Source organism: Mercenaria mercenaria, chromosome 4 (assembly GCF_021730395.1).
Source record: "Mercenaria mercenaria strain notata chromosome 4, MADL_Memer_1, whole genome shotgun sequence".
Classification (NCBI taxonomy): domain Eukaryota; kingdom Metazoa; phylum Mollusca; class Bivalvia; order Venerida; family Veneridae; genus Mercenaria; species Mercenaria mercenaria.
In genome coordinates, this window is record NC_069364.1 from 42,674,844 (window position 1) to 42,688,632 (window position 13,789).

At 36.5% G+C, this 13,789-nt stretch overlaps 1 protein-coding gene across 1 annotated transcript; it reads right to left on the bottom strand.

Moving 5' to 3' along the window:
* Positions 1-964: 964 nt before the first annotated feature.
* On the bottom strand, positions 965-6,209 carry LOC128556606 (uncharacterized). The gene is made up of 2 exons (XM_053542155.1): positions 2,192-6,209; positions 965-1,941 (listed from the first exon to the last, which is right to left on the bottom strand). Exons 1-2 carry the CDS (start codon positions 6,207-6,209, stop codon positions 965-967), a joined length of 4,995 nt encoding a protein of 1,664 aa, XP_053398130.1.
* Between the last annotated feature and the right edge of the window lie 7,580 nt (positions 6,210-13,789).

Here is a 13,789-nt window from a genome sequence, read left to right on the forward strand (position 1 = left end):
CAAAAATCCATAAAAAGTGAGTACTCTGGAAGTGTCTAGTGGTACAAGCATTTGGCTTAGGATTTTTCAAGCTATTCTAATAAATAAATAAAAATATTGTGCAGAAGGTAATAAACCGTTGCAACGCTTTTGAAATAATGCAGACAAATTACATTCCTCTTGCATTTGAACATTTGACAAATTTCACCCAAACTGTGGGCGGGTACCTTTATCATAAGGACAAAAGATCAATTGACACTAAAATACTGTTAAATTGGAAAACTTGTAAAATAAATTAGTCAAAACGGACGGCCTTATATTGTACAGTTTCTTCCGCTTACCATTTTTATCAAATTTAAATTCTATGAACGTCTTTATTACTTAACACTCCTGATATTCACTTCATATACTTATGGGAGATTACTTCTCTTCATAGTTATAACATTGTTAACTTCTCTTACTGCCGATTGTAATGATAATTTATAGCAATTTAACAAATTTCATAGAATGAATTGACTGAAAATAAAAATATACATGTAGTAAAAACAAACATATTCTCGGACAAACAGCTAGCCTATATTTCAGTAACAGTCCACATTTCTTTGCTCATTTATATTATAAGCGAGATTAATACATTTTGTAGCTTGTTAAAAATATGTATTTTAGACGAATTATTCTTTCCACAGAAGAAACTAACATTTACGTATAAAGATCATTTCGTTATGAAAATGCAAAGAGCTGTGACTACTATCATCAACTCCGGAAGCGATTCATTCATTTGTAGCTCACAATTTTTTAAAACTAACGTGTTAAACCCGCTGCGATTTGTTCTTGTATTAGATGTCAAGAATATACGTTGGCGCTTTCTGGGGGCCGCAAAATGATATGAAGTACAGTCTTTATCTTCTGAAATACATAAACTGATAAAATTTGCTTAAGAACAGTTTCTCTGGTGAGTGTCTTTGCATTGATTATATTTTCACTCTTATTGCACTTCTAATGAGTAAAGTTTAATGATAGCTCTGTTTGTAACACAGTTGTTCGTTCTGATTGTCGCGGCACGTACAAGACCATCTTTTCCAGTTATAAGGTCTTCTACAACTGCTAGTTTCCATTGAGAACGTGATTTTTCATCATGGATTTGAACGACATCTCCTACTCTTATCGTCTGATGATTGTTTCCTGTCGTTTGGTGGTTCTCACGTAAAGCAGTGAGATACTCGTGTCTCCATTTTTCCCGGAAGCTGTCAATGAGATTCTTCTGGACCCTTGCTCGTTTCGTTATTCCTGATGTATCACTAAGTATTGGATTAGTGATCTGTGTATCGGTTACGTCTTGATATGGTAACATGGTCAATCTTCGGCCGTAGAGTAGATGGGCTGGCGTAAGAGGATCTGGATCTGATGAATCGGAAGTGATGTATGTAAGTGGTCTATCATTCATTACGGCTTCTACTTCCGTCACAACTGTTTGCAGTGTTTCGTAAGTTATATACGCTCGACCTTGTACTTTTTTTAGTGATCTTTTTGTTGAACCAATAAGTCTTTCCCACCATCCGCCATACCAAGGTGCACGTTTAGGAATAAATTGCCACTTTGTACCCTTGTGGCTGAGTGTTTCTTGAAGTGAGTCTGATTCAAACAGACGTTTAATATGGTTGGACGCAGCCATGTAAGTCGAAGCATTGTCTGATATCATGATATTTGGTACGGACATACGACTGCAAAATCTCCTGAACGCTTGTAAAAATGATTCTTCTGATAAGTCAGACACAACTTCTAGGTGAACGGCTCTGGTCGATGCACAAGTAAACAGGCAGATGTAGGCTTTAGTTTCGCATCCGGTATTATCTCTCACGTACAAAGCGCCGGTAAAGTCAACTCCTGTGACTGAGAATGGTGGAGCATCGTCGACTCTATATCTAGGTAGAGGTGGTGGATCTGGGGCGTTGTATGGTTTCCCTTCCGTTTTCCGGCAAAAATGAAATGACACACTTCCTGAGTATGGCACGAACTCTCTGGCGAATCGAGGGAATCCAGTATTTTTGACGTAGATAAGTAATCGTATCATTCACTTCAGGATGTAATTGTCTTTCATGAGCGTCCAGTATTAAAAGATGAGTAAGTAGGCGTTTTGTAAGTAGTAAAAACGGGAATTTTGTCATTTTACCAAGGGGTGCGTTTTGAATCCTTCGGCCACAACGAACGAAACCTTCACCATCTAAGAACAGACGTAGTTGTTTTACGAGTGGAAGGCAATTTTTGCTGGAACTCAGGTTTGATATTTCATTGTTGTATGTTGTAACCTGACAACTCTGAATCCACAACTTTTCAGACTTTTGTAGTTCTGCAACTGTTAATGGATTTGATATTTTACGACCAGATGCTCTACAATTGTTAACGAATCTAAGTACATATGCCGTAACTCTTAGAAGCTTCATATTCTTGCTGAATTTACTTATGTTGATGATGTTATGCAGTCCGAGTGTAGTTATTGTTTCTGAGTCGTGCTGTGATAAAAGGTTACCTAAACCGTATTCTAGGGTGTCATTTGTCACTGCTGTCATCACTGACGTGTCTTGTAAATTCCAAGTCGGCCATTTTGAAGGTTTACTGATCCATGAAGGACCTGACTTCCAGCAAAGGCTATTATTGTACTGTTTTGCAGATATACCACGTGTCTGAAGATCGGCAGGGTTGTCATGGGTGGGGCAGTATCTCCAATGTCGCACGTCCGTCAGCTCCTTGATTTCACGAATTCTGTTCTCAACGAATCTTTTTAATGGCTTCGTTGTGTGTAACCAGTGTAGAACATTTTGGCTATCTGACCACAGGTATATATTTCCAGAATCAATTGAACACGCATGTTGTAAATGATTTGCGAGACGCGCTCCCACCACTGCGGCCATAAGTTCTAATCGTGGTAACGTTAATGTTTTCAGAGGTGCTACACGAGTTTTCGCCATAACGAATGTAGATTTCTGATTACCGCATAGATAGGCTACCGCACCGTAAGACTGGATACTGGCATCAACGAAGATGTGAAGGGTATTCATGTCTGCTGAACTGCAACTGTCGTCTGTTACACTATAGTTGTCGTCTGTTACACAGTTCTTGTCTTCTGCTACGTAAGTATTTGGAAAGTAGTGACGCGGGAATTTTGTTTTCATAATCAGGTTCAAATCTCTAGCAAGGATTGACCATCTTTGTTGTATGTCGTCTGGTAATGGAGCATCCAAGGTATATCCATATTGCCAGAGGTCTTGTAGCATGATCTTTGCACGGATGGTAACTGGGCTCAACAGACCTAGTGGGTCATATATTCTGGACGTCTGTTGTAGAATTTCACGTTTGGTAGTATACGCCGAAATGCGGATGGATCTGTTTTGAAATGACAATTCGTCTGTGTCCGTGTTCCATAGCATACCTAGTACTTTGGTGATTTTGTCTGTCTGGAGAACATTTTCTGTTGCAGCAACTGACCGCACACGTTGACTGTTTGAAGTCCAAGATCTTAGATTGAAACCTGCGCCTGACATCATAGTTCGAGTACAACGGAAGAAAACAATGATATCTGACTCTAGAGGAAAGCTCGTCAATATGTTATCTACATACAAGTCTCTCTTTATGATTTCACTGACCCAGTTGTTTTTGTTTTCTTGGAGATGTCTCAGTATTTTCGCGCTTAGGATGAACGGAGAACAGGTTGCGCCAAAAAGAACGGATTTGAATCTGTAGGTAGCTAACTGACTATTGGCATCATTTGGGTCACTCAGACACAAAAATTTCGTAAAATCTCTGTCATTCTCATCTAATTGCACGTGCAAAAATGCTTTTTCTATGTCAGTAGACACGGCATATCTGTGTAGACGGAAACGAACAAGAATACTTGTCAAATCATTCAGCACCGGTGGTGTCGATCCTAAGCAATCATTTAAACTGGGCATGTCACCTGACTGTCGGCAGCTACAATCGTAAACAATACGAATAGGAGTGGTTGTTGAATCTTTCTTGACTCCATGATGAGGAATGTAATGTACATTATGGGACGGGATCTGTGTGTGAGGAACTTTCTCTATAAAACCTCTCCTCTCCTGCTCATCTATGATTTCTCCGTATTTTTTCAACATCTCAGGTTCTTGTCGCAATCTTTGAATAGTGTTCTCTGTCCTTCGCTTAGTGATATTGTAATTGGTTGGTAGCGCGGCATGAGGTTTCCATGGTAACATGGCAGAATATCTTCCGTCTTTGAACGTTATAGAACAATCTTGGTATCGTTGAAGGTATTCTTTAGTAGAATTATCTTCTTCATGGGACACTATCCCCATTGACTCTAATTTCCAAAACTGTTCTAATTGACTGACATCAGGCGGCGAAGTAAATACATTCAGAATGTGATTTGTTGTAGGCGTAGGGGGTGACATTGGAAGTGGTCCTGACAGGAGGTAACCAATCTTTGAGCTGACAGCGGTAGGTCCATTTCCACGAACTACTCGATTCTGTACAATCTCCCAAAAGTAATCTGCGCCAATCAAAAGTGAAATTTCAAATGAATTATCGTCTGTTAAAGGATGTGCTAACTTCAGCCCTCGTAGGTAAGGTAAGTTGGTAACGTTGTTTTGTAGGTTTCTTAGCGGAACTGCTATCGTCGGGACAATTAGGACTTGAATGGCAATCCTTTTTCCGGCATCTGTTAGTAGATAGACTGTTGTAGTGTTCATATGTCTAACAGACTGGTTCGAATCTCCAAATGACGTCAAGTGAATAGTCTCAATATTTCCACGGGTAAGTTTCAATCGGTCAGCTAATTCGTCGGTGATAAATGAACGCTGCACCCATTCATCAAACAGAATATTAGCTTCGGTGCTGACTTGATTAGAACATACTTGTGCTATGGCTGTTTTCAGTAATACATTAGGTGTAGACTGTATCGCAGAGTGCAGCATAGCTGTGTCACGTTTATCTGTCTGCTGTGTTGTCTCTGTAGACTGTGTAAAACCACTTTCACAGATACTGGTATGATGTTTCCTTTTACAATTGCGACATCTATTGTTAGATCGGCATTTTGAAACTTGATGGTTCCTCAAGCAGTTAAAACACATTTTTTTCTTTTTAACAATTTCAATCCGTGCTTCAAAAGAAGTTACCTTGTTACAATTGTTCGGCAAATGCTCTTCATCGCAATATATACATGCTTTTATGTTACTAGTTTTGATAGTATCTGTCTTTTTGTAGTTTGGTGTCTTTGATTTTTGTCTAGTTCCGGCGAAGAACAACGCAGTAGGATCGTGTACTTCCGGTGTCACTGTCGTTTGTCCTACGTCCATGATTGTGATTTCTTTGTGAATTGCCCTCCGAAGATCTGCTAAAATCCAGCTATCGCTTCCGTGTTCCCTTGCTAAATTCTTTCTTATTTCCATCTGAAGTTTCCCAATGATTACTGGTACAAGCAGACATCCATATGTCTCTTGAAACTGACCAAGTGATTCTAATCCGCGAATGTATGACTCTAGTTGATCGTAATATCTTTGCAGACTGTTTAGGTTATTACTCGGCGCTGGAAGTTGCAATAAGGCTTGCATGTATGCTTGTACGATCTTATGTGTTTGTCCAAACCTTTCATGAAGTAGGTCGACCGCTCTTGTGTAGTTTGCATTTGTGAGTGCAAAACCTGCTATGGTGTTGGCTGCAATACCCTCTATCTGAGCTTTCAAATAAGTGAACTTTTGTACATCTGTAAGGGTCGGATTATTATGTACCGAAGATTCATACGAATCCCAGAATGTCTGCCACTGAAGTAAGTCACCTGAGAATGTTGGAAGTGATAATTTTGGAAGTTTATGGGATTGAGAAAAACTTGAACTCACAGTTTGTTGAGAATTCTGTATACCGGGTATCAGCTGAAGTCCTGGCTCGCTGTTGGGTTGGTATAACTCTCTGTCTGGGTTAAAGCCTTGTGATCTTCTAAAATCTTCCAGACTGCTTATTTCTATGTCTATATTCAACGTGTATTCCTCTGCCTCTAGTATTTCTGTCTCGATCTCAGATGGCTCAATAACTTCTATAATCTTCTGATCAAGTTCTCGCACATTTTCTAATTTATTGCGAATGTTTTGTAATATCGTGTTAAATGCTGTTGGCGTCGGATCTTGTTTAGCGGTTTCAATTCTCTGTAAATATTGCTGAATAACTCTTCTATGTCCCTCTCTGATTGAAATTAGTCTCTCCATTTCCTTGAAGTTTGTTCACGGCACCAATATCGGGAAGTAATAAGGCGATGTATAATAACACGTCTTTCCAGGTTCGTACCTTTATTGTATATATATACAAAAGTAAGAAGGAAATGACGTCTTAGACGTAACGTACAAATATCGGTAGACGTCACGCGCATCAGAGCGCCAACGTATATTCTTGACATTAGATACCAGAATTCAATGGATTTGATTTCGTAAAATCGATGGGAATGAGACATTGCTATTTATCCGGTTTTTATATGAACGGTGTTAATAATTGGTGTAGCAAAACGAATAGCAATAGCAATTATTCGATAGAGTTTAACACGGACCGCATATGTTAACTGAGTGTAATTATGTTTGAAACTGACTGTGAAAGTCACAGGACAGAGTAAATAAAAGTTATAAGTATTACTTGGTTTAATTGGTTATTCATGTAACTCCTTGCTAAACACGTGAACTTTCTTTAAACCCTTGTAAAAAGATCCTTTAGAAGCATAGAATGCAACGAAGAAGAACAATAGCAGACTCGGTTTGATTGAGTCTATTCATGAGAGGTAATGAAATGTGCAACACCTCTTATGCCCACTAGCACCGGCTTAAGCGGAACTCTTTTTATACATAAGTTGAATGGACTCCATGATCCCAAAGGACCAGAAAATGTAACAACACTGAATCTAAGTACGGGGAGACTTTTTACAGCCGCCACACGGCACTTAAAGATTGCTGTTGTGATAGTTAATAATATCTGTAAAAAGATCCTTTGGAAGCATAGAATGCAACCAAGAAAGACAAAGACTTAGTCACATTGTTATATGTTATTGCTTCATTGTCTTTGTGACTAAAACATTTAGTTAAAGATCTTTTAAAGATTAACCATACATGTGAATAGCGAACATGTTAACCACTGGATTTTCATTTTTGATAAAGGTTGACTGCAATTTGTATTCCCATCTAGTAGGCTAGTTATATTTCTTACCTCGAATTAGAATAACGTTTTTTCCTGTTAATCACATTATTTTCTAAAAGTCTTAATCATGTGTTAGTATATAACATTTTGTTCTTGATATGAATATAACCTTCTCCGAAATGGAATGTATGATTTATATGTGTTATGTATTTGCAATTTTCACTGTTCGTCATACATGTAATGGGCTTATGAGTCTAATGGATTTAATAAATGTTCAGTTTAATCATATTTTATTGTAATCATCACACAACACATAATGGTAATGTACAACAGGACAATATTATACAGATACATATGTAAATATATATACAACAGCAAACTATCATTATACAAGACATATATATTACTACTGTACATTAAAAAGTATTCAGTAACTTTGCGAATGTGCGATAATACAAAAGGGTTGGACCACAAGTTTTGCCAACATTAGAAATCGGTCCGTCCCTGGATGTCAAATTAATGTTAGATTAAACTAAATGGCGGATTTTTGTTTGGACTAGAATGGAAAAAAATATGCTTGACAAAATATAATTTTAAGATATAAACTTACTTATATAGAAGAAGAGTTAAGACAGTAAATTAAATAGAAGAAAAGCAGGCAAAAAAAAAACAATCGAAAAAAACAAAAACAAAAAAAAAAACAACAACAATAAAACTAACACAGACAAGCATAAAATCAATCAGTGCACCTCGTCGCATCCGCTGCCGAATTCCCACACGCAGCCCAACCCAGAGCCTTCAAAACAGATATATAGTCAAACGATCAGGAGGCAGTGCTAGAGTAACGATGTGTATGTTTTATATAAGTTTGTACTTCTAAAAACAAAGATTTGTTCTCCTCAATAGTAAGTGAATCAATTCCGTGAAGTAATTTGTGAGTACTAAGAGGATGAAATCTTCGAGTATTGATAAATAACAATCGACGAGCATCGGCATAATGGCTACATTTAAAAAAGAAATGGTCCGCATCTTCAATACCATGTCCACAAGAGCAATCGGGATAGTCTCGTAAATGGTTATAAAATAAATCATTGTTTAAGTTGCTGCATCGGTTTCTAATACGAGTTTGAACTACATTATAGAATCTTTCTCCTATTAGATAAAAAGATGGAACAATTGGAGTTTTAAATTTACTCTTCAATTTGCTCTTAAAAGATGTAAGGGTGTTAGCATTGCGTGTCGGGAGGTCAAGGTTATTCCATAGTTTTACTGAATCGGGTATAACTGATTCTGAGTAAATTTCGAGACGTCTAGGCAATGTTACAAAATTAGTGTTGTTTCTAAGTTCATAGTTGTTAGAATTGTGAACTGTTGGAGGAAAAATGTCTATAAGGTAATCGGGAAGCAGTCCGTTATTTCCTTTATACGCTAATATTAATTTCTGCATAATTCTACGGTCTGCAAGAGATAATAAATAAACTTGAAACTTAAAAAGAAAGCGTTGTTGTTTTATATGTGTGTGAAACCGGAGCCATGCATTTACTTGGCTTAATGCTTCCAGATATGTCATTTTTACTTTCTAAGTTATCCATATCTGTAAATATCAAGTCAAAATCCTTTGAGTGTATTTGTTAGAAAATCAACCGTTATCAACAAGTCCTTCCTTCGAATATTACGGTAACTTAAAAACGTATTTATACGCCATTGATTCACAAAACAGTGGTTCATTTCATAAGTAATAACAGAAATCAATTTGTCCAATGATATGAATGTTTACATTCATTGCCAATAAGTTGGGAATTCTAACAAGGCTTTCAAATATAAAATTAATACTTGGACGGGTTTCGCTATGGAAGTTAATTGACTGTATCATTTATATTAGTGTCAAAATGTCAATTAATTTTACTATAACTGCTTTTTGCGTGGTTCTTAAACGATCGTGAATGTTTATAAGAAACTCTCTATTCACAAAGAGTCAACACTGAACCCTTTTTATAGAGATTACTTTATTATTTGCCTGTAATGATGACGTCCATTATTATATTTGCATGATGACGGAATAATCTGAATAGACGGCTTTCTCTTGCATTGTTTGTTGACAAAAATATATTCACAACTAATGATCTTTATACGCATTTACTAACTGAGAGAGAAGAGAATCGAAATTGACTAATTACAATCACGTTCAATTATTTTCTATTTCTTTGGTTGGTTTCCGTTAGAGAGAAGTGAAGCTGAATAAGTGTTCGCTATGACACAGAATTTTACAGGTATCTCTTTTCACGCGTTATTTAGCTGCATTTCGTTTGTATATTTCCATTACTTTTCTCTCGTAGCTTTTGTTATGACTAGACTTTTTATCATGTTTTTTTCTTGGTGCTTCGTCCTTTGTTTTCATAATTTTATCACAGATTACTAAATGGAGATGCTTGTCAGAGTTATTTAACAGTTCTGAGGAACAACCTTTCTAAAAGGACGCTTATATAAACTGAATTTACAGAGGACTAAAGAATTATCTTCTAAGGAATTTTACACTGCTTCTAGTAAATGTTCACTTTTGAGACGTTTAAGTAATCCAAACACATGCTAGCGTTAAAAACATTATTTAGTCTTTTCTTTTTTGTTTTCTTTTGTTTTCTTTTGTTTTGAATATTTTCTGGTACTTTTGGGTTATGTGGAGCATTCAATTGTACTATGACAAAATTCTGCTTAAGCCGGTGCTATGGGACGTGAGGGCTGTTGCACATTGCATTACCTCTCATGAACATACCCAGTCAAACCGAACCTGCTTGGTTTCGTTCGATGCTTCTAAAAGACCTTTTCATTCATTAAAAAAATAAATATTACAACAACAGTCCTAAAGTGCCGCGAAGCGAAGATAAAATGTATCCTGTACTCAGTATCCTGTGGGATCGTGGAGAATATTTATTTTTACTATAACAGTATTCCGCTTAAGCCTGTGCCAGGGTTGGGGTAGGGCGGGAGGAATGTTGCACATTTCATTTCGTAACCTCTCATGGAAAGGTTCAAAAACAAACTTACACTGTTATTACGTTGCTTTTTTGCATTCTATGCTACTAAAAATGTTTTCAAAGAGTTCATTTACTATCACAACATCATCAAATAAGTGCCGTGCAGCAGCTGTAAAATGTCTCCCAGTAGGATGGTCCTGAAAAAGTTTTGTCACTAATAGGCTTCCGTAGTTTTATCCCAGGTATTTTTAAAACGCTTCATTAAACATGAATAGTGTGTCCGATAGCTAACGATATCCGTTTATTTCGTTCAAATTGCTTCTCAACTGAGTTATTTCAAACTGAAATATATGCAGTCATATACACTAAAACAGAAATTCGTAGATATATTAAATGCCACATTAGGCTTGATATAGATTCAAAGCAAATATTTGATGAATTGTGTGGTATATATGAACCTCAGGAAATTTCAATGCTCACATTTTAGATGGATTAAAGCTTTTAAAGCTGGGAAATTATCTGTTGACGATGATACCCTCTGTTACTAAGGCAAACATCGCTCTTGTAAAAGCTGTGGTCGATCAGGATGCGCGATTGGTGGTAAAAGATGTAGGCACTTGTACTGGCATATCAGAAGTCAGTGTGCAAACAATTCTGAAAAAGCGTTTAGACCTGAGAAAGGTTTGCGTTAGGTGGGTACCTCATTTGCTCACTGAGGAGCAAAAGAAACAACGCCTTAAATGTGCCCGGGAACTTTTGAAAACATACAAATGCTGTGATAATCGGGTTATTTATAACTTGCTAACAGGTGATGAAATCTGGGTGTACATGTTTGAGGTACAGAGAAGGGCTGAAAATAAGCAATTGAAGTGAAAAGATAAAAAATATTTAGTTTTAAACTTGAATTTATTCAAGGCTTTTTAAATAAATTACTAACGTAAACCTCTTATGCTCGTCATTTCTCGCAAACCCGGAAAATATATTTGTCCGGAAAGTACTCTTGAGTCATCATACACGCGGAAAACGTGAAGTTCTGTTATGTAATCCATTGACGAAAATTTGATGAAATCATGATGCTTACAGAAAACGCGATGACAAATCCGAAACGATAAATAACTAATGGAATTATAAACACAACTCGAGAGACGGGTGATGTTTGTCACAAGTTCTTGTTTATTTAATATTGTCATCAATGGATTACAAATGTTGAAACTTCAAGAGGGCTAAAAGTGTAAGGCTTTGGCGATGCAGACCGGTATATGGACTTCGAAAAATGTTATTTACATCTACATGAAACCCTCTCAACTGTCAGTAATTGACTATGACTGGCAGGCAACTGTCTTGGGGACACTTTGATGATTAAGCTGCTATTGAAAAACACAGGAGTGGTGTACAACATTAGAGTAAGTACTTCTATAATAGAAGTTAAGTAATAGAAAGAGTAGGGGTTCAGGGGAATAACCTCATTATTCGAATGGCCTCTATCCTTTCTGTTTTGTATCATTGTCCGCCAATATGAACAACGCATTCGGCTACTTATTTTGATTGCCAAGTTAACATTCCATTTTAAGCGAATCACACAGCTTAAATTTGATATTAGATAATCGTACTCTAACTGTAATAGAGAACGGTTTCAGAAAGTTCAACATTTCCCTACAGTATTCTATATATAGGTGGGACCTAAGACATGTTCCTTAACTTAGTAACTTAGTTAGAGTACAGCTTATCGCCAAGCCTCTTCCTCAGTTGTAAAAAAATTATAGATGGAAGTTAACAGTTATAATGGCACTGCAGGTAAACCATAATACAAAGGCTTAAAGACAATAAAACATTTATTTCTGGTTAGAACATAAATAATTCCAGGCTACTCCTAAACTCGTTAAGAATAGCACTGGATTTGACATGCGATAGGTTATTACAGTCTAATGGTTTTTGGAAAAAAGATTTCATGCGGTACTGTGTGTGAGAGAAGGGAATATGAAAGTAAAGGCTCCTGAGATCTAGTAGGAACTGATGATTTACAAAAAGAATGGAATGATGAATTTCATTACAAGGGATGTAAATTTCTCCTTGTTTCTAAAGTTTACCATTTTAGTACAGTTAACATTTTTTATATGGAAATATTTCTAAACATACTTACTGCCACACGTCTGAACACTTAAAAGATCATTTACTTGTTTGATAATGTGTACCATTATATTTTACGTATGTCTGAAATGGAATGTCGGACTACGGCAAGAACATGCTTACATACCATAAAATATACCAGAATGCCGACGACTCAATTGTTCCTTCGAAACTACAGATAGTACCACATTTTCCCGAAAAACGAATAGTGAAAGGACTAATTCCATAGAGCTTTAAGTGAACTGGATGTGTGAAAAGTTTCTTCTATCAATGTAAAAGTGCCAAAGTAACTCTTTTAGATCAGAAAATTAGGCGTGCTTTGTTCAGACCCTGCCGATGAAATTAATTATGACATGTTGACTAAAAAAACAAAATTTGTCATCAAATGACAGAAACATCATTAAAATCATATTGCGTTGTAGAGAATAAACTAGCTGAAAAATTCTAGACATTTGCAACAATAAGTGAATTTGAGTTTTAATTTGTTCCAATTTTCTAATCTTTGGTTGGACTATTTTTACAGAGAACAATGCGAGATAAAGCAGAAATCAAATCCCAATTTCAAATTTCTACGTGCCTTATCGCGTAGTTCTTAGATATTAGGATATCCCATTCAATTCACACTAATTTATTCAATTTATAACTTGTAACGGTACTCTTAAAGCTTCTAAGGCTTTTGCAATCACTTCAAGAAATGTCTTCGGAATGAAGCACACTTTATTCGTTAGTATCTTTAAAACCATAAATGATTACAAAGAAAACATTAAAAACTAACAAGGAAAATATAAATTCAAAAGAGGCTATCAAAGTAGAACCGAACAGGTTTTATTCTTAACTATTTTGAAGAAGTGATTACAAAACTTTTGCCGCTGTAATGGATTTGTCTCTTCTGTTTCATTCTAGAATATCCTCATTGCATTTAAATGAGTAACATATCAAACCATAAGTCATCAAAAACAATACAATCTGACTAAAGTACTTAATCTTCTCTAAACGAAGATCTGAGAATGACCCATTCACATTTAACTTGCTGTATATTTGGATTTCCGAAATTTCTATTTTTGTTTTCGCAAATCTATTTTTACTGAACCAATCAGACGACTCGTTTCAACAAGTATTTTGCTGAACCATCACAATAGCGTCGAATGTCAAGCGGTGCGAAAAACGTATAGTCATTCCTAGGCTCGAACCCGGGACCTCTCGCTTACAGGGCGAGTGGCCTACCGACAGAGCTAACCGGCTGTCTGACACCTTACTTGACCAAGTCCGTACCGTGACATATGATTTCTCTCAAAACACGAGGGCGTAATCGTGATGTGGTCGTCATAAGAATTGTAAATATGAAAAACCCAGGCTAAATATAGATTTTTTAAACTTCTACTCACATAAAAAATGTTGTAAGTAAGACTCTGATTGGCTAGCAGAAGGGCAATCAGAACGAGGCTATCAATAGCACGTCTTCAGATCCTAAGCGTAGCGTAATTGGAGATGTACTTTAGGCAGATTGAAAACAAAACTTCCCTATCTGTCACTTTATTTTTCTAAACGTCTGCCTGTGATTTATGGTC